The sequence below is a fragment of the Lepidochelys kempii genome, chromosome 6, assembly GCF_965140285.1.
Source record: "Lepidochelys kempii isolate rLepKem1 chromosome 6, rLepKem1.hap1, whole genome shotgun sequence".
NCBI lineage: Eukaryota > Metazoa > Chordata > Testudines > Cheloniidae > Lepidochelys > Lepidochelys kempii.
In genome coordinates, this window is record NC_136385.1 from 61,064,890 (window position 1) to 61,092,507 (window position 27,618).

A 27,618-nucleotide genomic window follows, 5' to 3' on the forward strand; every position below is an offset into this window, starting at 1 on the left:
GAGCAAAGATGACTTGGGAGAAATTGTTTCAGCTATGTTGAGCTAGCAGTGACCTCACCAAGGTGGGCTGGGCTCTCCTGGCTCTGCTGCTGGCTCACTGGGTGCCCGGGAGCATCCTTCTCTTTCCACCGGCTTCCATTTCCCCATCTGTGATCTCCTGGCAGTTGTGAGGCTGCAGTCACTCCTCTTTGAAGTGTTTGACCTGCCCAGTGTGATGGTGGTTATGACAGTCCTATATCAGAGCTAGGTAGTATAATTGTTGTTGTTTTATTGTGCTGCTCAGACCAGTAAAATGGTTGAAAGTGCAAATGCGTGAAGGGGAGGGAGAGAAGCCAAGCGGAGGAGGGACAGCAGGAGCCTCAGCCCCACTGTCCCTGACACACCACACACGGTGACCTCCTGGGTCCTATTTCTTCATGTTGGTTCAACATTAACCCAGGCGGGGCTAGCACTTCTCTTGTCCTGCTCCCTCTTCATTTCCCCTCCAGCTGAGGCATATACCATGAGGCACAGCAGAGTCAGAGTGCTGGGCAGCCTGCTCCTTTTCTGCCTCCAGCACCTCGTGCTGAGCCATGACAGGGGTAAGGGCTCATTGGGTATGGTGGGAAGGCTAGGGCAGGGGTGATGGGAGGCTGAGGAAAACAAATGGGACTGTTCATTCCCAAGCTGCAGCTGGAAGGGGAAGCCTGTATGAAGAGCTGACAGTCCCTGGAGTGGCCAGGGCTTTGTTCCAGCTAGACAGCAAGAGTTAACTTGCTAAGAAGTGGGGCGAGAGTGCACAGGGCTTCCCTATTGCTGTGTAGGGAGAAGTAGCAATCCCCAGGTTCTGGGGAAAGAGCTGGATGGGGTGGGGAGAGTGGCTGGCTACTACAGTTCAGTGGATTGTGTTGGGTTATTCTGACTGTATATTTCAAAGCCCCCTGTCTTGGAGCATGAATGAACCTGGGGGAGGGAAGGGGTATCTTAATCAGTCCTGCACCTTGTGCTGGCCACATGTGGCATTTCCTGGGCCACAGACTTTCTCTTGGTGACCTGCTTTATTTATGGCGGGGGAGGGGGGCTGTTGTTCTCCACTTTGCCCCTCTGGCTGTCAGAGCAATACATGTAGTACAGGCTAGGCCCTATTTCACTCCCAGGCATATGCAGTATACTGTGTCCCTGTGCCTGGTGCTCCTCCTTTGTTCCCCCCTAGGGCTTCTGCTCCCTCGTTCCTGTCTCTCCATGATGTGGGGCCAGGGTCCCGTCAGACAGGACCTTCTGACTGTCTCTTCTGTCCCACTGCTATGTAGAGGAATGGGAGAAGGCTGAAGCTAGGTTGGAAGTCAGGGTCTCTGAACAGGCAGATGGAAGTGATTTCCAGCATATCCCACTGAGCTGGGGTTGCAAAAAGACCCACACTAAAGTGAGAGAAACAGCTGCCAGTATGTGGCAGTACAAAGACAGTGAGAGCTGATGCTCCAAGCAGACAGGGTTTGGCCCAGCCGAAGGAAATGTACAGGGAAGGGGTGGAGGCCGCAGCTATTGGGGCATCTAGGACTGGTCACAACCGTAGCTCATAGATTGCAGGGAGGTTAATCCTGCACGTGGACTCAGGGTGAACTGGATAGGGCCTGCTGGGCCTCTTTCATCCCCTGTTTTCCACTAGAGGTCAGGCAGTAGGAGAGGCTCGCTGGCTGTGTGTGTTTACTGATTCAGACCCATGAGCAGACATGCAGAGCCTGCAAAGGAAATGGTTCTCTCCAAGCTCTGTGTCGAGTGACTGGTCGGTGTTCTGGTTTGGTAGTTTTCCTTGGGCAGCAGGAAGCCCTTTCCCTGCTCAAGCGCCCGCGACGTGCCAACAAGGGATTCCTGGAAGAGATGCTCAAAGGCAACCTGGAACGGGAGTGTCTAGAGGAGATATGTAGCTATGAGGAGGCCTTTGAAGCCCTCGAGTCCACTGTTCGCACGGTATGTACAGCCACTCCCAGGAAATGTTCCCTCGTGTGTAGTGTGAGGAGAGACCAGATAGTCGAGAATCATAGCTTCTAAAGGGTTCATCAAGGGGCTGTCAAGGTGAGGTGCAGTTTGTTCCCTAAGGAGATCCCAGACCCCCTTCAAGGAATGACTTTGGCTCTACAGCATATTTCCTAAGTGGGGCAGGAACTACCTTTCCCTCCTGAAAGGTCAGAGAGGTTCTGGTGGCAGCACCCTTGCAGTCCTGGGAGCTGTCTTGTCTGACAGAGGGAAAGAGAAAACTCTAGGCAGGTACCTGACAAGCCCCATCCTGATTACTGGGGGGATGCAGCTTGGTGGAGGTAAGAGGTTTGAGGGGAAATTAGGTATATTTTGTTCTATTTGGGAAAAAATAAACATCACAAAGCGTGTAAATCAGTGTGTGCTGGGGACGAGGTGCAAGACAGCTGGGAAAGGTCTGTACAAGGAAACTAAATCTTAGTTGATACAGGGAAGAGCCAAATATTCTAAAAATGAAAAATTAATTTAAAACAGGTAAGAGCGCACAGGAATTAGGCCTAGGTTAAAGTACAATCTGTGCAGAGCCCCAGGGGTTGGAGTTATTAGGTCTGATTGCAGGATGGGGACCTCAAATACAAAAAGGCAAAGATTTTAAAAATCTAACTAACTAAGCAAGTAAGGGTTAATACAAAAGCAAGACTTCCAAACAGCTATAGCCCCCATCCTGCAAACATGGCACATGCTTGTGTCTCAGCACCTGCTGAGCACGTGCATGTCGTGGGGATCTGGGCCTACTTTCAATTTTTAGGCCAGTTAAACTAAGGTTGGTCAATTGTCTTTCATTTGCTTTTAAATTGTGACTAGCAAGGGCATTCAGTGGAACAAAACAGGCCTGAAAATGTCTAGTTATGCCATAGCTAAGAATGGTTTATATATATATTTAAAATAAGTGAAACTGCAGGCTTGCCTACAAGGTGCATTAGTCTACACCTGAAGGGTGTAAATTCTAGTGCAAACTAGCGTGTAACACATTAGCTGGCCCATGATGGTGTGCACTAAAGTTCTCTAGTGCACCTTTGAAACAGGACTATATTAATGTGCATTTAGGGTTACCAACTTTCTGATTGCAGAAAACCGAACATCCTTGCCCTGCCCCCTGTCCCACCCCTTCCTGAGGCCCCACCCCCGCTCACTCCATCCTCCCTACCCTCCGTCACTCGCTGTCCCCCACCCTCACTCGCTTGCTCATTTTCACTGGGCTGGGCAGGGTTTTGGTGTGCGAGATAGGGTGAGGGCTCTGGCTGGGGGTGTGGGCTGGGACAGGGGGATGGGCCAGAAATGAGGGGTTCAGGGTTTGTGTGTGCTCCAGGCTGGGGGTTGAGCTGTGGGGGGGGGTGAGGGTTCCTGCTGGGGGTGCGGGCTCTGGTGTGGGGCCAGAGATGAGGAGTTTGGGATGCAGGAGAAGGTTTGGGGCTGAGGCTAAGGGGTTTGGAGGGCAGGAGGGGGTGCAGGCTCTGGGAGGGAATTGGATGCAGGCAAGGGGTTGGTGTGCAGTAAGGAGTGAGGGATGCAGCCTCCAGGCAGCGCTTATCTCAGGTGGCTCCCAGAAGTGACCAGCATGTCCGGCTCCTAGATGGAGGCATGGCTATGGGGGCTCTGCAGGTGCTGCCCCAGGCCGCAGGTGCTGCCCCTACAGCTCCCATTCGTCATGGTTCCCAGCCAATGGGAGCTACGGAGCAGGCACTTAGGGCGGGGGCAGCGCACAGAGCCCATGTGGCTGCACCTCCACCTCGGAGCTGGAGAGAAATGCCAGCCGCTTCCAGGAGCTGCATGGAGCCAGGGCAGGCAGGGAGCCCGCCTTAGCCACGCTGTGCCGCCGACCGGACTTTTAACGCCCCAGTCAGCTGTGCTGACCGGAGCCACCAGGATCCCTTTTCGACCAGGTGTTTGGGTTGAAAACTGGACATCTGGCAACCCTATGCACACTCTTAGTACACACAAGCAGGGTCCACACAAGCCAGTTAGTTGCAACATGCTAGTGTGCACTGGAATGTATACCCTTCTAGTGAGGACAAACGTACCCTGCAGATAAGTTCTGTACAAGATTGCTACCAATCAGCCCCTCACTCCTTTGCTTATGATGTATCCCTTGCCCCCACGGATACATCATAAGCAAAGGAGTGAGGGGCTGATTGGTAGCAATCTTGTCAATTATTTGTCTTTCCAGTTTAGGAGGTCTTTGCACCAGGGATTGTCCCTTACTATATGTCTAGACAGCACCCAGCACATTTGGGATACTACTGTAATATAAATCATAGAGATAATGCTTGCCACTGGTGCCTGACCTTGCAGGGATGGAAGGAGAGAGGCGTTTGTGGCTGGCTGATGTAAACTTAGGGACCCCAAGCTCAGAATGAAGAGGGAAGGCAGCTGACCACAGGAAAGGCCATTACTGCCAGTGTCCCGTCCCCTGTCCCCACCCCCCCGAATTGCTTTGTCTCCAGTCCCCTACTACTCCCCAAGTGGGGTAGTTCTCAAGGCAGCATTCTGCTTGAAGAGGGTTTGACAGCTGGAAACTGTCGTGCTGCTGAGATAGGTCAGCCAGAAGTGAAATGGGCTCCTTTCAAACAGCCTCCATTTGGGGCAGGGCTGTGATAGGAGAGGTAGCCCCAGAATTTGACAGGAAAGCATGTGACTCAGTGTCACTTTCTCTCTGTTGTGCTCCAGTATCTTTGATCTCAGCAGGGCCAGAGTTTGCTCCCTGTTTGCCAAGAAGGGACATTCTCTTACTGAGACAGTGTCTAGCTTTGGTTTGAATTGCAGAAGTTAAGGCAGGGCTGAGGCTCCATTACTCGGCTCCTAAGTGTTTGCATTTGTTTTGCAGAATGAATTCTGGAGGAAATACAGCGGTAAGTTGGTTCAAGTCCTGCAAATGCTTTGATGTCCCACAGGCTGTACAGCTGTACCCCAGAGAGCTGGCTCCCTTGCTCCATTAGCAGGGCCCACTCCCCAGGGCTCTATCCCCTCATATGTTATGCTGACTTGAGATGCAGTGCTTATTGCAGTCCCTTTGACCTGACAGGTTTCTTGCTCTTGTTTGTTAGTGTGTGAATCCCAGAGGAACCTCAGGACAGTTTTGGATGAGTGTCTGACAGGTAAGAGAGGCTTGGAGACCTCATGAGCTACTGGAGATGGTGAGTTCCTGGAAACCTGCTCCCAGCACAATTTGGGAGGAAATTCTAAAGAAGCAGGGAGGTCATCAGATGGGCAATATTGGGGAGCAACAGCCCTTAGAGGGGGAGGCAGAGCCCCTTAGACTTCCCTGCCATACTGATCCCCCACAAACACTTTTCATTAACATCCTAAAAACCCTGGAGTCCCCCTTGGAATAGCATAGGATAGATGCCCAGCTGCCGTCAGCTCCAGTGAGGAGCCAGTTCCTCACCACTATTCCCAGCTACCTCCAGCTGCAGATCAAGGCACTGAGATACAGAAGTGAAGTCCATCCAGATGATCTGGTGGTAAAATTTGTTTAAGGTGGGTCTCTCCATGTATGTGAGAACCGAAGTCGGGGATTTGTAGGCTGGTACCTATGGACTCAGTGAAAATAGTGCCTCTGATTTCCTTCTGGGTCTGACTTGCCCTCTGTTGGGACTTTGGCAGGAAACTGTGTCGCAGGCAGCGGGCAGAACTATCGGGGGACAGTTTCTGTCACCAAGTCAGGGATTGAATGTCAGTTCTGGACAAGCAAATTCCCTCACAGACCTGAGTAAGTCCATAACCCTCTTCCGCACACACTAAATCCCAGCTCTGGTTGGAGGAGCCAGGTTGTGGGGAAGACCACAACCCTGACTGGAAGGGTTCGCTAGGCTGCTAGCTACCTCATCACTCCTTTCTCATAGGTTTAACACCACCACCCATCCAAATGCCAATCTCACCAAGAATTACTGCAGGAACCCAGACGACAACCCAAATGGCCCCTGGTGCTACACTCGAGACCCAGCAGTGCGACGGGAGGAGTGTGCTGTTCCAGTGTGTGGTGAGCCTCGACACTGGGCCCTGAGATACCCTGCTCCCTGGGAGGGAAGAATTTACTCTAATGCTGATACTAAGGACCTCAAGAAAGGGGAGGGTCTGTGGAGAGCGGGTGTGGGAGGGAGGAGTCCTGTGGGAACGGGTGGAGAAGCTATGGCTTGGAAGGCGAAGGTACACTGAGCTGGAGAGGGCTCCCCATTGCGCTGCCCATTCACCTAGCTTGCTTAGGTCCCTTTGAAGTGCTCAGTCTTTACTGTTCTTTGCTACAGTCAATAATGTTGTGCTCTCTAGAGCCTTCAGCAGCTGCATCACTGCTGCCAGCCTCAGGCATTCGTAAATCAGGAATGAATAAATTGCATTTTTTTGCCTACTTTCTGTTTGTTTGTTTGTTTAAGTAACCTTTATGGCAAAATCATCCCTCCCCAATTTGTGTGTGATCCTCTCAGGTTTCAAATTTCAGCCTTACACACACACACACAAAAATACAGGTCTCACTGCTTGACCTCCGCTTATCCTCTCATCACTGAGGGGGTGGGGAACTGCCATTCTCAATATTGCCAGCCCCAAAGGTTACAAAATCATGTTAGACAGAGACCAAAACAAAACATAGCTTTGGGTTATTTTTAAAAAATTTCTGCCCCCTCCAGTGTGGGGGGTGACAATCGGTGGTACCAATAGTCCCAAATTGATTAAGGTGATTTTTGGCATCCCGCTGCAGGAGCTCTCAGCCTCACATCTGTTCCTGCAACTCCAGGGTTTCCTCGGCCCCCCCTCTTCCATGGCCAGGTGTTGTAGGGAGGGAGAGTGGAGGGGGAAGGAGCAGAGGAATCCCTGCTGTTCCCACTGCTCACAGGAGGGGAGCAGAGCTATCCAGAACTGCTCCCTCCTCCCCTCCTGTGAGACTGGGGGCGGGTCCTGGGGGCGTGTCCCGCTTCCTGCTGCAGCCCTGGCTGGCTGGGCTTCCCCAGGAGGTGGGGCAGGCAGCCAATCAGAGAGAGTTTTACCTCAGGCAGAGCTGAAACATGAGAGGGGTTGGCAGAAGGACTCCAGCCCTGGCCAAAGGCAGGTGATGCATGAAGCATTCTCCAGCCTTGACAGCGCTGTGTCCTTCCCCCTCCCTGTCCCTCCCTCACTTGGCAGGCTTGGCAGCTGCCCCCTCCCCCTTGTGCTCTGCACCCTGCTTTCCCACAGGCTGCTGCACCCCCTAGACAGCCACTTAGTCTCCCCTACACCTCATTAGCTCAGCCCCACTCCCCCGTGTCCTCTCTAGCTCCCTCTAGAGTGGCAGCCATCTTCCTTGAGAGCAGCCTGGCCTCAGTCTCATGGAACATAATGGGATGTGGTAGCCATCTCGCTTGGAGCAGCCTCACGTCCACATGCAGGAGTCTCTCAGGAAATGGCAGCCATTGTGCCAGGCGTTAGCCCTGCTGACAGTAGGCGATGGCAGCCCTCCTAATAGGGGAGCTTTCAAGGCTGAAAGTAGGAATAAGAGCATGTGAATACATTATTTTTTAAATGACCCAAATATAGTGAAGTCAGTAAGTGCCACTGACTCCCTTTTGCCAGGGGAGACTTAGCCACATGTCCCTGTGCTGGTCTCTGCACCTTGGCCAGTTTCTGACCCATGGCAGAGGATTTTACCAGCTGACTCTCCCTTAGCCATCATTTTGCTTACATGCTGAGAGACTAGCACATTAGAGAGGCATCATTTTCCCTTCATGGATGGTGCCCTGGTTGCTCATGCAGGGTAAGAATTGGCTACGCCGAGGGGCAGCTTCTTGGAAGCTAAGATTGACCCTGCTGCTGCTCGCTTAGGTAGCTACACTATCACAGATGTGCCTGCTGTTGTCACAGCAGCTGCCAACACAAGGAGAATGAAAGGAGGGTGAGGCCAAGGTACAGCTGCACAGTATCTCTCCTGGTGTCTGCCTGCTTGCCCAGGAAATTGGAGCCCTGCTCCCCACGGCTTGTCGTCAGGCGAGACCTGTGAGAGGAAGGTTATAGAACTAATAGACGTTGGGGCTGTGAAGAATATTTTGTCTCATTGACTGAGGCAGAAATGTTTTGGGGAGGCCTGTGGTTTGGACGCTGTGAAGGGCTATCTCCCCATGTGCTCAAAGGAGTGGAGGGCAGTGGTAGCTCTAGCTCAGAACTGTAGGTGGTTTCTTGGGTAACCCTCCATAAGCTTGTTAACAAAGATGCCCCTGAGGCCTCCTTGAGACTGCCAGGCTGCTGCATGAGTGTAGGACTGCAGAGAGTTGCGTGTGTGTGTGTGAGAGCGAGGGAGCCTGGGCCATCAATATAGAGAGCCTTCCCCTGAAAAGGCAAACACACTGAAGTTCCATTAATACCTGGGAAAAGTGGGATGAAGGTCTGCTTCATTTTACTCTGAGTGAAGCAGCACTTCCAGGTGCCTCACTGGTGAGGAGGGGGCTCCTGGGCTCTGTGGGGTACCCCATGGGATTCAGGATGGGGACTCCCAGACATGGTGGCGTGTCCAGTGGAGTGATGGGACATAGTGAAGTGTTCTGGGGCCTGCTGGAATCTGGGCTGTAGCCAGACACCAGCACTTCCCACTGCAGGGCCATGAGTCTGATAACGGCTGTCTTGCTCCTTATCTTTCAGGTCAGGACAAGACCACAGTTCCATTTATTCCCCGGGACCCTCCACTGGACAAAACACAGCAGCCATGTGAAACGGACAAAGGGCTACATTTTAGTGGGACTCTTTCTGTCACCGTCTCTGGGGCCAAGTGTTTGCCATGGGCCTCAGACAAGGCAAAGGAGCTGTCCCATGGAACTACTTTTCTCCCAGAAGTGAAGCTGGTGGAGAATTATTGCCGGAATCCTGATGGGGATGATGAAGGTGTCTGGTGTTATGTGGATCATCCAAATACAACCTTTGAGTACTGTGACCTGCACTACTGTGGTGAGGCGCGTCAATGGGTATGGGGATCTTGGGCCTGCAGGGTGGGAGAAATTCACAGTAGCCAGGAGGATACAGTACTGTGGTGAGGAATGGTGGGCCTCAGCCTCATGGTAGGCAACGTGTATGGAATTCATGTTTTTACATGAAGTTGTGCAAGTGTGGGTCACATGGTGTATGTGTACACATGTAAGACTATGCCTGAGGCTTGAGAGGCTCTTTATTGACTGACAACCCCAACCCCCCACACCACCTCAAAATCTGCCCCCATATTCCAGCTAACTGGATGCTGCTTATTAGTTCACCTGCTGGCCAGAGGTTGGGAAGGAGAATTGAACCAATAGTCTTCCTTAAAAAAGCAATACTTCCACCAACTCCACTACGTGTGGGAAGGGATGGTGCCACTTCTGAAGTCCTATGTAAAACGCTGGAGCTTTGCCTCTCAACATCTCTGTCTGTCTCTCTCAGCGAGGCCCCTGGATGAGATGGATGACGTAATAGCAGGGCGGACCATTACCCAACAGCACCAAACCTTCTTTGATGTTAAGACTTTTGGTTCAGGTGAAACAGGTGAGCAAAGGACCCAGGAGGCTCAAATATAGCACCAAAAGTGCTGCAGAAGCTGCGGCTCCTTCCTACAATGCATTGCTTCTCAGAAAAACCAGCCTGTTAAATGCCTACTGCTGAAAGCAGAAGTGGATGTTAAAACTACTTTAGGTTCTGTCTAAAAAGCTCATCCAAAGCTAGCCTCCAGTTGTGAAGGAGCTTCCAGCCCTTACAGTCCCAGCTTTCCCCAGCAGGAGGTGCCATAGGGAGATCCCTGCTACTTCAGCCCTGGTTCAGAGCAAGAAGTGCTGTAGGAGAAGGTGCAAGACTGCTGGCTTTGGGAGATCTTCCAGTCCCAGCCTCTCCCAGCAAAGAGCACAATAAAGAATGAGTAGGGTTACCACCTTTTGAAATGCAAAAAACCCAGCACTTCCCCCCCCACCTCAAAGCAAGCCTGCCACAACCCCAGCCACAAAGCAATTCCGCAACCCCCGCCTTCAACAGCCGCTTATAGTATGTAGAGAGAGAACATCATCGATAACAAATGGGAGTTTGTTTTATCAGCACATTTTGCCAGTCAGCCTTTAGTCTGTTTCGTTTAGCCGGTTATCATTGAATGTGCAGTTTCTGATGTGAGCTTTCTTCTTATTATCATTATTTGGGGGTGGGGAAGAGGGGAGTAGTAGGATCACTCACACCATCGCCCTGATCTTCCATTATTTAATATACCTTGCACGTCTCCTCACTCCTGCATGACTCAAACCCTCTCTCTCACACGTGCAGTGTGCTTGCATGTTGGGGGGCAGGCAGTGGTTATATTTTCAACACTTTTGATCTGTTATTGCTTAAACTGTGGAAGTGGGAACACTGCAGCATTGTTAGCTGGACACACAAACTTTTAACATTAGATATCCCAGTGTATTGTGGTGATAATCTAAATCTTTAGACCCATATGGAAGAAACCAGGCAGATTACATTTATTTTTCTGGTACCTGGCAAATTCATAAAAAAAACAGCCAGGCCAGTCAAATACCAGCCAGGTGGTAACTCTAAAAATGAGGCAAGAACAATGGCTGAGCATGCAGCTACCAATTACTCCCAGTCAAGCATATTGTCTGTAGAGCAGGTCCCCTGCATTGCAAATCAGGTAGAGTAACAGAGACAGGCTGCCTGGTTTTTCAGATTGTGGCATCCGTCCCCTGTTTGAGAAGAAAAAGATTTCTGATAAGAGTGAGCAGGAGCTGTTGGACTCCTACATTGGGGGCCGGATTGTAAAGGGGGAAAATGCAGAAGTTGGAAGTGCCCCCTGGTAAGTACTGTTGCTGCAGTTTCTTTAGTCTTTCCTTTTAGACCAGGGGAAATCAGAAGTCTCGTCGGCTGGCATGGAGTATTCACCCAGCACCATCTCTACTCATAGCCCCTTCTGGGGGCTGACTTGACAGTACTTACTACAGCTGGACAGAGACTCCCTCTCTCCTTTTGGAGCCAAGTGCATGGTTGCCATGGAAAGGGAAGCACTCTGCAGGCTTTGTGTTACACCCTTATCCTACTTGTTCCAGTTCTGCAGGCACATGTCTCTGTTGGTGGCCATGGCAGGGATTGGAAGGCTAATTTAGATGGGGAAAGTGGCAGGGGAAAAGTACCCTTCAGATAGGACTGCAAGGAGAATACTCATCCTCAGTTCCAGCTCCCAGGGTCCTAAGGACTAGACCTGACTCATGCCAGAGGAGTGCTGTCATGGTCTCCTGGGGCAGTGAAGGCAGCTTTCCCTGGTCACGCCGAACTGCTGTCCCTGCAAGGCATGTAAGAACACGCAGCCAGCTGAGCCAGTGCCCTGGGTAACTCTCTCACCCTCTCTTCCCATCCCAGGCAGGTGATGCTTTTCCGGAAGAGTCCACAGGAGTTGGTGTGTGGTGCCAGCCTCATCAGCGACCGCTGGATCCTTACTGCTGCCCACTGCCTCTTTTACCCACCCTGGGACAAGAACTTCACCACAGATGACATCTTGGTGCGGATTGGGAAGCACGAGAGAACAAAGTAAGAACTTGAATGGGGGAGGGAAGGGAAGCAGATGGGAGTCTCCCACGAATGCAATGGGAGAATAAAGCTGGGGTCTAGAAAGGATGTCATCTGGCCTTATGGGAACCCCCATGGTGAACCAGACTGTCATGTGGGTTCCCATGGAGATGCTACTCACTGAGGCTCTACTGATCCCAGAGTCTAAAGTGAAAGGGAGGGCAGTTTGCACCCCTCCCATGGCCATTCTTCCTTGTGAGAGGGATGGTGCTGCAAGCCAGCCAGAGGGCCAGCAGCCCCCAGAGCTCACAGCTGCTGCTGCACAGTCACTTCTCTCCCTCTGTTGGAATCATTTCAGGTACGAGCGGCACATAGAAAAAATCTCCATGCTGGATAAAATCATCATCCATCCCAAGTACAACTGGAGAGAGAACCTGGACCGAGACATTGCACTGATACTCCTGAAGAAACCCATAGCCTTCAGCGACCGCATCCACCCTGTCTGCCTGCCCACCAGGGAGCTGGTGCAGAGGTGAGGAGGCTGGAGGGTGAAAGCAACCCCAGAGAGAAGGGCTGAAAATGTCTCCTTTGGGTCTACATGAAGGATCAGGAAAGCCCTGGCAAAAAGCAGGATGCATCTTTTGTGCTGGTTTGCAATAGGGGAGCCAGTTGGTGAGGTGCCCCTCCAGAGTCTGGGCAGTGCTAGGCTATAGGGGTGGCATGTACTATTTCCATGTGTTTTAACCTTGCTTCTTCCCCCAGTCTGATGCTGACAGGATTCAAAGGGCGGGTATCTGGATGGGGTAATCTGTATGAGACCTGGGGCTCTGGCACAGTCGCCCTGCCTTCAGTTCTGCAACAGGTGAACCTCCCCATAGTCAACCAGGCTACCTGCAAGGCATCCACTAATATCAGACTCACTGACAACATGTTCTGTGCAGGTAAGTGCTGCTGGGTGTGCAGAGCTAACTGCTACACATGGGGACAGTGATGGATGGGTCAGGGGCAAAGTTGCTCTTGGTACCATGTGCCATAATGCAAGGGCTCACTTAGCTTAATTACTGCCCAGTAAACTTCTATCTGTCCTGAAGAAATAGTATGCCCAGGGCATGAATGAACCTCTGGACTTCCCAGCCTATGTAGGGGGTGAAGAACTTAGGGCCATGAATAAGGCTCTTGGGCATCAGCTGGTTGTGAGAAATGAGATAGAATGGGGCTTGGAATTCTCCCCTCGCTCCTGTAAACATACATAATTAGCAGAGTTCAGCATTAGGGGATTTTGAGGGCTTGGCTGTAGTATTGGTCAACACCTAGGATACTGAATGTGAGGGAGTGACTGTCAGAGCCAGCTTACGCTACAGTACTGTTTTACATGGTGCTTCATTCAATTTGCATTGCTGAAAACCTTAGCGTTAAATAACACCAGCAGCATGTCCCGGCTCTGACGCAGAAGTGTGGCCAGGTAGTCTGCCCTGTCTGCAGGTAGCGCCCCTACAGCTCCCATTGGCCATGGTTCCTGGTTGCCCTAGACCCCATTCCCCAATGGGAGCTTGAGGGCTGGAAGGCCATATTTTGCCCACCCTGCTATAGGAAGAAATCAGGTGAGAAAAGCAAAAGCAAAAGCATCTTTATTCCCCCTAAAAGTACAGCAATGCTAGGGATGATCTTAAATAAGGGCAACTGGATCCTGTACTAAATAGGGGAGGGGGTTAAATGTATGTGAGAAGACTGACTGGATTCTGCTTGAAGGAGGGACCTACAATATCCCAGACCAAAGCTGTGAAGAAGGGGAATCACAGTAGATGGAAGTCTGGGACACTGTACTAACCCAGGGGAGAGGAGATGGAATTAAGGCAGCATGAGAAAGATAATGGAGGGAAACAGAAGGTGGGGGTGGCTATAAGGAAGCACCTTTATTTGAGCTTTTCATTATAAAGACATTAAATCAAGTAAACCTGTCGCTTTATGACAACACACACAGTTCAGTGAGGGGGTGTTTGGAAGGGCCCTACGGTTAGTACCTTTCCCAGACTTAGCATCAGTGTAACATTAAAGATACAAATGAAGAAGAGAACAGCCCTTTTCCTCTTATCAGATACCCTTTGCCTTTTCTCCTGTAGGGTACAGTCCTGAAGATGCCAAGAGAGGGGATGCTTGTGAGGGGGACAGTGGGGGCCCTTTTGTCATGAAGGTATGTGCAATAAGCACCAGAGCAGTGCCTTTGCTCAGGGGAGACTTTGGGAGGTCACAGCACAAGCCTTATAATGTTAAGAGGGCTGAAGTGACAGTGGGGAGGTACTTCTCTCAAATGGCTGCAGCTACAGTTAAACAGCAGATCCATTTCTGGTTTTGAACAACTGAAGAGAGAAATCCTGAAATAATCAGGCCACATTCTATATTGATCTAGCTTTACCAGTAGGCTCAATGCATAAAGAGTTTAAGGGAGTGACAGCTGGATACACACCTGATGTAAGCTTGCCTGAGCATATCAACAGGTGATTGTTAGTGCTCCCATAGAACTAGGCTACAGCTATCACTGTTGAACCTCTACCTAGGGCAGCTGGAGGCCTAAGATGTCTAGGGCACAAAAATCTTACCCCTAGTAGCACTGTGTGTAGAGCACTAATTTATTTTCCTCTCTGTCAGAGCCCAACAGATAACCGCTGGTATCAGGTGGGGATTGTCTCATGGGGAGAAGGCTGTGATCGTGATGATAAATACGGATTTTATACACATGTATTCCGCTTGAAGAAATGGATGCTAAAAACCATCAACAAATATGGGCAATAAAGAAAGCATCTGTCACATCTCAACTCTTACAGCTGCTTTAATTTGTAGCAATATGAACACTAAGGAACCTGAAGTAAAATGGCTAGAAGCATTCTCTGGCAACATTGCCAATAAAATGGTTATAGCAAGGATTGTGCTTGCTTTGTATATTGGCAGTGGTAAGATCAGGACTTGGTTCCAACTAACTCTTATCTATGTAATTTGTGCCCCTAGCACCAGAGCATTAAGTAGTACATGGTAAGCTGACTTGTTCAAAACACATCAAGATTTGGCCCTAGCCCTGGAGATAAGCAAGTCACATCACCTCTCAAACTGGGATAATGCCTCAAGGTACAAACCAAGAAACTTGATTATGTGCTCCTTGTCACTTGTAGAGCATCAGCACCTAAACTGAGCCTATAGAAAAGGAAACACTAAACTGCTACGGGGGGGGGGGGGAGCAGTTAAAATGCTACAAAAACACCTCCCCCTCAGCAAGAGGAAGGCAAGGGGCAGCTGTCCACCTACAACCCTGTCCCTGCAAGGAAAGGGTATTTTATGAGTGGAAGACAGGGGAAGCCCCCTAAACAAATACTCACAAGTGTTCATCTTTGAATAAACGTTTTGCTAGTTAGGTGGCTGGGGCTCTTGGCTAGAGAAACTATCTGCTTTAGAAATTTTGCACCCCACTACTCCAAAATGGCCTGTTCTCTTCACTGACTGACCATCCTGAGTTGACAATGTAAATAGTTGGTTGTGCTGCAAGGGAAAGACTGCATATTTGAAAAGGGATTAGGTGGTAGGTTAAGAAAAAGGTTAGTTTTTCTGAACTGCTGGGATGTAATTAAACCCATCAGAACAATGATAGTGCTGACAACTATCACATTAGTATGCTAGTCTCCTGCTCCCCCACTAGGTAATCGAAAAGTCATTCCTAGAGCAGTATAGATGGCTGAGAGCAGCACCATATGGAATAAGGGAACACTGTAAAATGGTCAAGTTCCACAAAAAACTTAGAGGGTTATCAGGTGCTTGTTTTATATATTTAATGGCCTCTGATACAAGAGTCTAGAGTAATTGTCCTGACTATGAAAACAGTTGTCAATTCTAATGTACTTAGTCTAACAGTAGGAAAATGAGGAAAAAATAGACTAGTTTCATGTCTGGTATAGTCACTTTAAAGGCTGACTTGTTACACACTTGTTTTCAAAACAAAATTTAACTAATAGGATGGAAATATTTGCAATAGGCTGATGTGTGTTTTTTAATTAAACAGTCTAAATTTTACCTATCAAGTAATTCCTGGGCCAACCATACACCATTAGACAAGAATAAGCTATACTGCAGAAGCAACGTTGGGCAAAAACCTTAGGTAATACTGGTTTCTACCACTGATACTTAATTGCTTCTGAACTTCCAAAGTAACTTGAAATGTTAAGTTAGTGTTGTACAAGTTTACAGGCATTCCTTTTACTTCACTCACTACTGCACCAATTAGCAATTACAAACAAAGGATGCAGCATTTTACAACATATAGTAATGTAACAGCGGAACTCAGTCAGCTACTTCCAGAAACTTTGTGCAAAAGGCAAACCATAACCCAGAAAGTAACTGGCAATTTATCATTGCAACAGAGCACTGATTGAGTGATAACAGCAGTGGCTCCCATGCCAGCAAACACAAACTATCCAGCTAGACCCTTGTCAACACATAGCCCCAGCTGCAGGTTGTCTGAGGACTCTGTCATAGCTCTATTCCACTGAAAAGGGTATGAGGCCACCCTATGCCTAGAATTGTTTTCAGAAGAACTGGACAAAAAGCCTGGCAGGAATAGAATAGGGGTGGGAAATGACTGACACCAGCTGGCCACTTACATAAGATGGGGATTCCTTCCATACTACACAGACTCACTACAGGCACCATGTAGCAGATTACTGCCTCACTAGAACTCCAGCCCTATCATTTCTGTAGGAGAGAATTGCAGAAGCTGCAGCACAGAAGGTAATGATTTAAACTATATTCTTCAGAGATGCCTTAAAATTCAGCCAAGATTAGTTCAGTGCCAGCCCTGGGGTAGGAACTGCTGGCTTAGAGAATAGATCATGAAGCAGCAGCTTTTCAGGGAGCAGTGATGAACCTAGAAGCAGGAATATACTACAGAAACCCTCCGTGCCATGAGTATCACAGGATACAGCTCCAAAACATGTATGCAAGTCATATTCCATAACAAGTTTGCTGAAGACAACTATTACATTAAATAGTAAGCAGGCAATGCAACATGGGTCTCAATTTTACGCCCAAGGATTTTTTTTGGAAAGTAGTAGCCAGAGGAAATGTCCCCCTACTAATCACAACCAATAGCAACCATCTTCAAAAACTAGTATTACCACAGGACGTGCAGACATTTTGATTTTACCGTGTCATCACCCTAAGCAGATTCTCATAATTGCAATGGTGGTTCTGTAGGCTGGGATCCACTTGGATTTGCACAGCTACCTGAGGAAAAAATCACATGAACTTTGACTCCTAGCTAAGAGTATTTTGAACTTGGGATGCCGCTTACCTATTCTGTAAGACCATTTCTATCCCTCAGTAACCTCTCTTGAAGGGGGCAAATGTATCACTGCACTTCTTCACAATGGGGACTAGGCTTGCTCTTGGTACTGACTTCACAGGGGCCTGTAAATTGAAGTTGCTAGACATTTGTTAGTCTAAGTCAATTCCTTTCTGCTTCCTCAATGTTCTTAGGAAGAAGTTGAAAGGCAGCCATATTAACAGCAACAATACTGCTGGTAGAAATAAAAGGCTGAAAAGTCCAGGGTTCCCTTCCATGAATAGTAACAGCAGCAGCTCAGGGCAGTCCATTGCTCTATTCAGCTCAGCAATACCCATTCACTAGCATCCAAGAATACACAGTGGCTACTGTTTCCATGGACAGTCACTGCTGCTCCTACAGGGACTGGTATAATTAATGCAAACTTTATTTACAAAAGACACTTAAATTAGTTACTCCATGCCATGCGTCCATACAGAAATCAACAGTTCAAGGATTACATGGAGAAGAATTCACAAAATTAAAAGTGAAACCACTAAAGAGCTTCTAAGAGTTAAGAGCTAGGAAAAGATCTTAAGACAATTTTACAAATAAAAAACCAAGTTATGAGAAGCTAGTCTGAGCAGGAGGACAGCTGTTTACAGGTCTGTACACTACACCTAATACACAGACAATCTTCTATTGTCAAGAGATGCTCACTGAGAAGCAGAGTATGTACAAATACTTGTGCCACAATGACTCAGATCATCCCCCAAAATCCACTGTATTATACATAAACCAGTTTGTATACACTAGGCCTAAATGAGGCCCCTTTAACTATGAAGACTTCTAGTTTAGTAAACTAAAGCTGAAGACAGCTAAGCAGCGGCCATGCTCGTGCGCACGCTCTGTCTCAAACAGCTTCATTTGCGACTGCTTTTTATTCTCTCCAGTCTTTTTTTCAAGTCATCAATATTGGCTGCTGTGGAAGAGGAGGAAGAGGTGGTGGTTCCAATGCCAGAGGAGTGAGTCTGATTGGAGTCCAGGTCCAAATGCTGGTAGTGCTCCCGTGACTCACGGAGCTGAGAGAGCTTACTGTGCAGCATATCCGTGGAGGATGCAACTGTAGGGGTGGCTGGTTTGGAGAGCAGTGAAGTCAATGGTGGTCTGTCTTCCTGCTATAGGGTGGGGAAAAGGAGAGGTTATTTAAGACAGTGGAAGGTAAAAGCTGTGCAAGAAATCCACACCATAATGGATGGCTCCTCATGCTCATGGGGAACATGCTGAACAAAGGAAGAAAAGGAGCAGTCCAACATTAGTACAGTGTATACATTCCAACTCCTCCATTTCCAGGACAGGTATGTAAGTTATTGCCACAGTGCATTAGCTACTTGGAACCAGGTGGTCTCTATTTTCGGTTAGTGGTGACCAGAGTGAATTGTATGCTTCTCATGATCACTTGCATTAAGCACAAGTTTTCTGAATTACCTGTATGTGTGACAAGTTTTCCACATTGCTTGGGCTTACCTACCTTAGAGCCTAAATCTTTGCTTACTCACACTCGTCACATTTGGTTATCGCTCTCTGCTTCTCATCTCAATTAACTAAAGGAGCCAAAGGTCTGCACTATTGAGTACTACTTAGGATCTAAAGCAAAGCCCATCCTCACACACCAGCTCTCATTCTCTTTAGAGAAAACAACAATCAATTCCCATTTCATTGGGAAGGCCCACTGCGAACCTGCTGGACTCCCACTGTTTTTAAACTCTCAGTGTAGACAGAGGCTGCTCCCAGGTATGGCATCATGAGGACAGAGTGAGGAATTCTGAAGTAACTGAGTAGAAAGAAAAAACTTGGAATTGCCTGACAGGATTCTTCTGCCATCAGATGCTTCAGAGTCAAGTCACTGCTCTTCTGGGCATCTGCAGCTTCAAAAGTCAGTGACAGAGTTGAGTTTACATCAGCACCACATGCCATTTTGCACTCAGCAGTAAACTGATGTGCATGTCCTATTTTAAAAGGTCAGGGTAGTGTTCTACCTATATCTATACCACCTAAGCCTTGCAGCTATTCCTGGAGTCACCAGTATGTCTAAAATGGCTGGCAGTAACCATCTTTCAATGAGTAACTAAGATTCCCAAACAGAAAGCACTGGATGTATTGAAGGTTTGATCCATTCCACAGGTTCCAATGTAACATACTGAGCACATTCAGCATTATTGCGGTCTCAAAATCCCATGTGCCCCGGCCACACAGCCCTCCATTCATGCTTTTAGTTGTTGTAGAGTGGGAGGGTACAGAAGTTTAGAAAACACAGTCATGTGACCCAGGAGTATAGCTTAATATAGGTATTACCTTTTAGAGGCCAGTAACTAAAGGTAAGTCATTTAGCCTTTCCCAGAAACTATCAGTTAACTACCTGGCAAGAGAAGATACAACTCTGGAGTCTAGCAGCTAGTGGTGTCTACATCAGTGCAGCAGAGAAAAGGAAGTTGAAGCACTAAGAGTTTACTCAGCCAGGTAACAGCTTTAAAGCCATTTACACCAGGAAAGATGACATGCAGAAGAACTCACTGGGATCAGAGTCTGGGCACTGTACAGCAGATCTCCAAATGAGTGGCCTCAGCCTAAGTGGGCCACTTCCCTTGTGGAATTTATAGGGGGTCTTTAGAAGTACAATACCTTTGCATTGTCAAGGCCACAACGCTGCCTGAGGATTTTTAGCCTTTCCAGGTAGACTGAAGGCCCCACCTCCTCCCCATTTGTGTTTCCTATGGATGAAGACACTGTGTTGGTGGAAGTGGGGAGACACGTTACCTCCGTCTGAGGAGAAATTCCTAGGAAAGGGAAAAAGAACACGTTTAAGCCTCTTAGCCTCATGTAGTATCCAACAGAACAATCTAGATCTTGAGACTACATTGACCCACACTGTGCTCTTGGAAATCCCATTAATCAATTATATTTACAGGTAGGGCAATGGGTTTGAGAGGGTTGACAATGATTAGCCCATTTCTTGAAAGAAGTCAAGCCACCATAAGCGAGCAGCAAAGCAGCCCCAAAAGCCAACATGTTCTGGCCATTAATTGGAACAACTGAAGAGGCTATTGTGGGTCATGAGTAGCCATTAAAACCAAATGGTAAATTGACATTACATGAGGGAAAGGCTTTTAAGTTTATCCTTTGCCCTTCAGTGCAGCAAGCTGAGTTAGAGGAACACAGAGGACTGAGGTATTCCTCTATTGACCTAAACCCACCCAGGGTTCTTGTGCAGGAAACTTAAGGGCACTGCTTCTCCCAATTCCTCTTCATGTAATTGAGAGTGGTGAAAGAGCCTCCAAAGATCCCCTTTCCCTCTAGTCTCCACATATCAGACAGGCTTTATCAAATTAATGAAAAGAGCTCTCTCTCTCTTCATGGAATGGAGAAACTAAGAAGAGAGACTGAGGCAGAAAGTTGCCTTGGATCTTTAAAGTTGAGGGAGAGACAGACAGATAGACACTCTCCACCCACAGGAAATAACTGAGTCCTGATATATTTCTTTTAGTCTTTAAATGAAGCAAAGCAATATGATTAATGCAGTTTGGAAGGCTACATTGCTGAGGTGCTAGCTAGCACTTCATCTTTTGACTGTGCAGATTTTTCAAAGTGGGGACAGAAGTTAGTTCTGCATTACCAGCAGCATTTAGGAGGTTCTGAGAGACTCAGTCACTCCTACTGCCAAATTACTTTGGGGGAAGGGGGAGTTAAGGGGAAAGACTTCAATGGGCACAGTGTTGGATCTTCTAGGAGCAGAAGGACAAGCATAGTATGTGTCCTTTACTATAAATAGCTATTCTACTGCTATGTTTCATGATTTCCTAATGGGATCTGTAGTTTTATTATATTGCATTTTCTTAATTACTGGAGTGTGCTTACGGACAAATTTCCGAGTTCTGTTCTACTGAAACACTTCACTGAGCAAGTTGAGACATCTGAAATTCAGAATTTATGGGAACAAGGATCTAGTAAACAAGATAGCCTGTTAAGCAGGCCTCTGTGTTGACAGATCTGAATGGAGAACTGTGACTATCCCCTGGCTTCCTGGGACATTTACAGGGTGACTTAACAGCTTACCTGATATAGACTGCTCCTATTAAGGGTTGCCAGACTATTCCTAGCCAAGACTGGGGACATTAGAAGAAAAGCTATATCTTATGTCTGCTGTGTTGATGTGAAATCTACGAAGTTTATGCCTTGCTTCAATCTGACAGTTTCATGCAAAGATTCTATGACACTATTTTAGAGGTCCTAAAATAAGGAGAGAGAGAATTTTGCAGCTGCCACTCTGATGTCCTGATAGTATGCTTCACCAAGGAAGCCTAGCTTAGGATAAGGAGAACTTCAGAGTAAGTTACTGCAACAAGAATTGCTTGCTTGCCAGGCCTTCAACATAGGACTCCAATGCACTGCACCCCATTAGACAGAGTAAAAGTTCTTTAATTTTCTTTTAGAGGGGCACTTCTCTAACCATGACCAGAATGATGTGCCCTGAAGTCCTTTCAAATCTTTACCTCTATCTCTTCCCACCTAGTTCGGTAAGGTAACCACAGCACATTCCCTGTGAGTGGCAAAGCATGAGTGGTCTTTGCAAGAGGTGCCATAGTGACTTCATGAATGTGCCACTAACAAGTGCTCAGAGAATAAGGAGGTCATTTTGGCAGCCCATAAGGGTCTCAAACATAGTGGCACTTAAGGGGAGCAGCTACAGTTGCCCCATTATAACTAAATTCAGCATGCCACATCCCCAGGCCAATTCACTTGTGTTGCCAAGAAGTTCTGTACCTGTAGATGAAGGAATGCGTCCTTTGCCCTCCCTTTCCATCTCAATAAGCCGGAGGCCTCGTTCCACATAGCTCTGGAAGAACTGAGAGGAGTTTTTCAGGAAGGGCTCAATGTCTGCATCAGAATACTTCTTTTTATATTCATACAGCTCTGCCAGACCCTGGGGAAGGAGGAAAGTTTTCATGTGTTACCTAAACTGCAGTAGGCACATGAGGTGGTGTAACCTTCCCGTTCTTCCTATGATAAGAAAGCACTCACCTCTTTAGTGTTCTCCTTGGAGCCAATCTTCTTAAATATCTCTGCTAAAAAATCATTTACTTTGGCCTTTGAAGACTTTTCATCCTAAGAAAGACATGGAGACTCCTCAACAAGATTTAAAGGGGCATCCCCAAAAAATTAGAGGTACTCAGCTAAACAATTTACAATACATTCAAGTGCCAAGGACCTACCAGCTGCCTGTGGAGCTTCAGGGACAGACAGACAACAGCACAGGCTAGCTGAGTCAAAAGAACCGTCTTTTACAATACGGGGGTTTATACAGACGTCAGGTACAACGGATGACACATTGGACTAGAAGTGTCATCTTGGGAGACCTGCATTTAAAGGCTGTTCTGGCCACAGTTGAAGTTTAGTGGACCAGCCATTATCAGAGCTCATGTTCAGCAAGCAAGAGGGGTACTTATTGAGTCTTAATGCATCTCAGAGGCACAGCATTAGAGGGACCAATTTCAGACACTGATCACATGTTCCAGTGGGCAGCCTAACTTCACATCTGTCTGGAGCTAGTTAGGCACTTGTGTCTTGGAACAGTCCATTTGCCACTTCTCCCTCCACCGTTAACTTCACGTTACTTACTATACGAGAAGCCCCCTTTTCTGTCTCTTTATCAGTCTTGCTTCCAGTTTGGTCCATGGAGTGCTTCATTACTCGACACAGGTGAGCCTCCAGCTCAGATTCATTCTTGTTTTCTATCATTGTTAAATGGTCCAAGATCTGAGAAAGACATAATAAAAGAACTTTAAAGACAGCTTGAGCAACTTAAATTAAAGCACATAGCTGGTCTCTGCTCTAACCTTGGGCCCTTTCAGCTTGCACAGGGTGTGAAGCAGAGTCTTAAGTGTCCTTATGGGGAATTCACTTTTACACTGCTTCAGCTTCTCCTTGGGAAACACCTTCATGAAAATGTGGATGTCTAGCAGGATTCGATCCAGGTTGATGCTATTGATGGTTTCAGGAAGAAGCCGCACCATTCTCCACAGACACTGGAGAGAAAGAAAAGTTTATGAAACCAACTGCTCAAGTCAGAGGGGAGTTCCTGCTGCAAGTTTTGCTGTATCCAGGGTCTTAGTATCTGGAGCTAGATGCCCAGAAGAATAAGTGCTGCTGTTGATTCCATTACCGTTAGCAGGAGATTGACTGAGTTATTAGTGTATGTATACTACCATGAGCTTCACACAATGCTCTGGCCCTGCTGGATGCTTCTAATCTCATTAAGGGTATGTCTAACCTAGGATAAGGGGCGTTTAACACATCAACGTTTTAACTAGAACCTTAGTGTAGATGAGACAAGTTATATCTTAACATATTATGTCTAGACTAGGTGCTAGAGTAGCATTTAAAGTTATGTTCACCAACTTGGTCTTAAAGCACCTTGTTTCTCTTGAAACCAACACTGTGGATTAGGAACAGACACTTCAAAGAAGGACCAAGTGAGTACACAATCCCCATTATAGGCTCACCTTCATGACAAGCTCTGAGAACTTGGGAGAGCTGGCTGTTGCTAGCAGACTGTCTTGGAGCAGAACAAGCAGGGCACTGGAGAGAACAAGTAGCATTAGATGGACAAATGCTATAAAGGAAATGGAAAAGCACAGCCCTATTGAACACCACACTAGTGGCTACAGACCACAACTAGTTCAACTTTCACACAATCCTCTGCACCTCCTGCCTGGCTCCAATATCTTACTATCACCTCCATAAAAATGGAGAGCTGAATCTCTGCAGAACATACCATGTCAATACTGGTCAACTGACAATCCAATGACACAGACTACAAGTTTAGGTTGTAGAATGGTTCATCGTAAAGCTTTACCCCAGAGGTGGGCAAACTACAGCCCGTGGGCCACATCTGGCCCACTGGACCCTTGAGCTTCTGCCCCCTCCCCCGCAGACTCAGCTTGCCATGCCACCAGTGCTCTGGGTGGCGGAGCTGCGAGCTCCTGACAGGCAGCACGGCTGCGAGAGCCGCCAGCCTGCCCCGGTGCTCTAGACTGCACAGTGGTGCGGCTTCCAGTCCTGGTGCTCTGAGCAGCATGGTAAGGGGGCGGGGAGTAGGAGGGTTTGATAAGGGCCAGGGAGTCCCGGGGGGCAGCCGGGGACAGGGAGCAGTTGGATAGGTGTGGGAGTCCCTGGGGGCCTGTCAGGGGACAGGGGTGTGAATAGGGGTCAGGGCAGTCAGGGGACAGGTTGGATGGGGGTGGGGGGGGAACAGGGCAGGAAGTGAGAGGGGGCACAGCCTTCCCTACCCGGCCCTCATACAGTTTCGCAACTCCGACATTGCCCTTGGGCCAAAAAGTTTGCCCTCCCCTGCTTTACCCCAATGATATAGATTGGATAGTGATTTAGTTATAACTGTGCCCCTTTAGATATATCTACACAGCAGCTGAGAGCATGCTTCCCAGCAAGAGTAGAGACCCTCTCAGGCTCTGCTTGAGCTAGCATGCACAGACAGCAGCATGGCTGTAGCAGTACAGGTGGCAACTCAAGCTAGCCACCCAAGTATGTACCCAAGGGAGTCAGGCAGGTTTGTATTCAGGTGGCTAGTCTGAGCGGCTGTAGCCACACTTGCTATTTTTAGCATGGCTACCTGCACTGCGAAGCACACTCCCAGCAACTATGTAGACATTTCCTTAAAGTTACTGTCCTGATATGCTTGTTTTTTTCAGTAGCCAGCTGAACTATTCTACAGCCAGCTTTGCTCACCACTTTAGTTAACAGGCCATTGTCTTGCAAAAAGACTCAATGCGACAGTGACTAACAAACGGTAAGGGCAGACTAGAGAGCCATATTCTCTGAAATCACATACACGAACAGTGAAGTGGTATTTCATCTGTGGTACGAGACTGTTGTAGAGGGAGAGAACTTCGGTCTTCTCTGATTCTAACAAAGAGTAACTTACCTCAAGATGTTCGTCTGGTCAGACTTCTCCAGAACCTTCACCACCAAAAGGTTGACTGATCGGATGACCTGCTGCCCTTCCTCGAGGTCTTCAACCCGTGAATCCAGCATTAATGTAATGAGGCCATGCATTAAGTCTTTCAGCACTCCTGTGGAGGCCTCCCGGGCCAGGCTCTCCATCTGGAATAGCTGTCGATAAAAGCCAGGATTAGAAATTTCTTCAGCATGCATCATTTAGTTTTGGGACTCATCTGCGATTCTACTTGCAACTCCCTCTTTAAATATGCGCCTCTTTCATAAAGTGTTTATATATTCTATTAAAACGTATGGGAAGAACAATAAGGTTATAGAGTTAAGCATTCAGAGGCAGGAAATACTGAAGTTAAGGCTGTACATGTAAATGTTAGTTGGTTTTATTTTGAAAACAGAATATGTAAAAAATGGTTTCTTACCCCACAAAGATCTACTCCCCATGTTTGTATTGGTCAGAGCTACTGATTTCAATGAATAAAATGGAGATTGACTACATTTCCTACTCTTGGTCCTCCTGAGCCAACCCAGCTCAGAGGGAGAAGCAAGATTCTACTGCTTCATTTGGGTCAACAATGGTTAAAATAAAGCAACCCTATTACCTGTGCAAACCCATGGGGGGGGAGGGGAGGGAGGGAGAGGTTGCACTGGACCCTGAGGAGCTAATTTGACTTGCAGACCTTGATTGTTGGTGGTGATGCAAGAAACTGACAGACAGCACCAGCTAAGACAGAACTGCATTTTAATTGTGTTTCCTTATGTGTATGCATTAAGAGACTGTTATTACATTATTTTTCAGATACTGCAATATGCTATTTTTCCTTCAACCTTAGATACACATGAAGCATTACCATGCATGCCAGAGAATCTAGAAAAAAAAAGTCGTAGGTGGGCCTGGTACCAACACTTAAGGTTTTCCAATACTTCCTGCTATAAGACCTCGTTTTCAGTTGCACCTTTGCCAAATTTTACCTGTTTTGGCTGAAGTTTTCCATACCAGCTATCTGCCTCAAGTTAATGGGTTTGGATGGGGGAAAAAACAAACAAACAAAAAAACTAGTGATCATAATGCATATGCACAAGGGAACTGAATTACGGTAGCACAGTCTCTTCCTCCTCCACCATACACTGAAGTCAGGCAGACCTATACAACTCCGCCGTCTTTCATTTAGGATGTTTGGAAGGCTGTTTAACATACAGACTGTACCATACCTCATGCTCTAGTTCAGCCACAAGTTACTGGGCTTGATGCGCAAATTCTACATTCTGTGTTATGCAGGAAGTCAGACTAAATCATAATGGTCATTTCTGGCCTTAAAAATGCTGAAACAAAAATACATTTCCCAATCCCCTGACTAGGGATACTACAAGCCATTTTCAACAGTCAATGGTACTTCCGTTAGGCAAGGCCTCATCCCTGCTCAATTTCAGCACTAGAGTTGTTCAGGGTGGTCACAAGCCCTTACAACAGGGAAAGTACTTCCCCCTTGCCACTGCCTCATTTCAGATAGCTGTGCCATGTTAGAAAGTTAAAAAAAAAGTTATCCTCCAACAGAAACAAAGTCTAGAAACTTTCAGCAATTTAAGACACGGTATTCATGACAGAATGAAAGTTCCCCATTCAATCGACATCTCATGTATAAATAATGTTTGAAATGGGCTACGATTTATCAGCAAGCTTCATAAAATAATGAGGTTACATATGTTCTGTACAGCCCTAGACACAAAGCTCAATCTATATCTCACACCAACTCATCCAGAGGGTGTCTCTCACTATATTCCTTTTTGGAATAAGATTCCCTAACCCCTACTGTCCCAGGATGCTTGCAGCCAATCTGAGCATTGTTTGGAGACAGACATGAAGCACTCACTCCCCCTATACCTCATGTACTTTGCATCAAATTTGATTTCCTGCACAGGGCTGTTTCTAGACTAGCTCCAAAAGAGCCATTTTAGAGAATAGCTAGAAAGAAGCCTTCTTAAACAAAATATACTAGAAGACAAGACCTGTAGAGGACATATTCTCATCTCCACCCATCCATTTGTACAAGGCTTGTTCCCTTTCCTCTCTGTCTTACCGAGATCATGTTCCCAATGATGCAGCTGTAGAGCTTGACTATCTCATCCTTGTCCAGTTTCTCATCTGCCATGTGCGTGTTGTAGATCAGTCGGAGCTGCATGAACGTAGCTATTAGGAACTGGTCAATGTGGCCAGACATGGCTTCTGCTTTGTCCTCCTGTCTGAGGACCTCATCAATCTAAGAGCAAAACACCCAAGACACATTAAAGTTGATCCTCTGCAAACAGCACAGGAAGAACGTTTAACTTTGCTTCCCCCATACTTACTATTCCATTAGTCAAGTCGTCTGCTTTCTAAAACTTCAACAATTAGTGACTTTGCACTTCTACAACTAATCCAGTACATTCAGTGGCATTAGTGATTCCTTGATTAGCTATGACTTGTATCCTGTACTCAAGGAACTCGTACAAAATTTTGAGTGTTCAAGAGCTTATATTATGGATTCTGTAATTATCGGTCTTGTGTAGTTTTCTGGGCATTGTGCTCCCTAACAGAATGGTTCAAGGGTTATGAGTCAGGGCATGCAACTCCTACACTTGGGATTTGCAAGTCAGTTTCATCAAAAACCAACCCTCCCTGGCACAACATGGAGGTGAGACATCTAGTAACCTGAACTTATGTCAGGGTAAAAGCAAAGTTGAAATAGGAACAGTCTTAAGACACCACCATCTCATCATCACTGACAGCTGTCACCAGCTCAGAGCTGGAGTCTATAGGGATGATGATCTAGTAC

The 27,618-nt window shown here is 47.4% G+C and overlaps 2 protein-coding genes across 12 annotated transcripts in view; one reads left to right on the plus strand and one right to left on the minus strand.

The window, feature by feature from the left end:
• The first annotated feature begins 395 nt into the window (after positions 1–395).
• On the plus strand, positions 396–14,396 carry F2 (coagulation factor II, thrombin). Of its 3 annotated transcripts, XM_073348210.2 has the most exons (14): positions 440–581; positions 1,784–1,947; positions 4,838–4,862; positions 5,058–5,108; positions 5,617–5,722; positions 5,856–5,992; positions 8,614–8,916; positions 9,382–9,483; positions 10,642–10,768; positions 11,329–11,496; positions 11,834–12,007; positions 12,238–12,416; positions 13,596–13,666; positions 14,122–14,396. In XM_073348210.2, the coding sequence occupies exons 1-14, from the start codon at positions 503–505 to the stop codon at positions 14,263–14,265; spliced, it is 1,830 nt and encodes a 609-aa protein (XP_073204311.1). In that variant the 5' UTR covers positions 440–502; the 3' UTR covers positions 14,266–14,396. The 3 variants fall into 3 exon arrangements, with proteins under 3 accessions (XP_073204310.1, XP_073204312.1, XP_073204311.1); XM_073348209.2 differs by lacking the exon at positions 14,122–14,396 and having other exon boundaries at positions 396–581; positions 13,596–14,100; XM_073348211.2 differs by lacking the exon at positions 13,596–13,666 and having other exon boundaries at positions 429–581; positions 14,122–14,282.
• A 2,773-nt stretch (positions 14,397–17,169) lies between these two features.
• The window catches only part of CKAP5 (cytoskeleton associated protein 5), a 100,038-nt gene continuing 89,589 nt past the window's right edge, over positions 17,170–27,618 (minus strand). For 8 of the 9 annotated variants that reach the window (XM_073348198.2, XM_073348196.2, XM_073348197.2 and 5 more), the window contains 9 exons: positions 26,884–27,063; positions 24,777–24,964; positions 23,338–23,413; positions 22,672–22,860; positions 22,454–22,591; positions 21,857–21,940; positions 21,599–21,758; positions 19,460–19,614; positions 17,170–17,955 (listed from right to left, as the gene is read on the minus strand). In XM_073348198.2, the coding sequence (XP_073204299.2) occupies positions 17,701–17,955; positions 19,460–19,614; positions 21,599–21,758; positions 21,857–21,940; positions 22,454–22,591; positions 22,672–22,860; positions 23,338–23,413; positions 24,777–24,964; positions 26,884–27,063 (1,425 nt within the window). In that variant the 3' untranslated portion in view covers positions 17,170–17,700. Of the gene's footprint in view, positions 17,956–19,459; positions 19,615–20,890; positions 21,065–21,598; positions 21,759–21,856; positions 21,941–22,453; positions 22,592–22,671; positions 22,861–23,337; positions 23,414–24,776; positions 24,965–26,883; positions 27,064–27,618 lie in introns of those variants that run through there. The other variant, XR_012159412.2, reaches the window with a different exon arrangement.

Excerpts from the sequence above, each read along its gene's own strand:
- F2 (XM_073348209.2), top strand. The coding sequence starts at position 503 with ATGAGGCACAGCAGAGTCAGAGTGCTGGGCAGCCTGCTCCTTTTCTGC. Across the intron at positions 5,723-5,855 it reads AAATTCCCTCACAGACCTGA|GTTTAACACCACCACCCATC; the intron begins GTAAGTCCATAA and ends CCTTTCTCATAG. Across the intron at positions 9,484-10,641 it reads TTTTGGTTCAGGTGAAACAG|ATTGTGGCATCCGTCCCCTG; the intron begins GTGAGCAAAGGA and ends CTGGTTTTTCAG.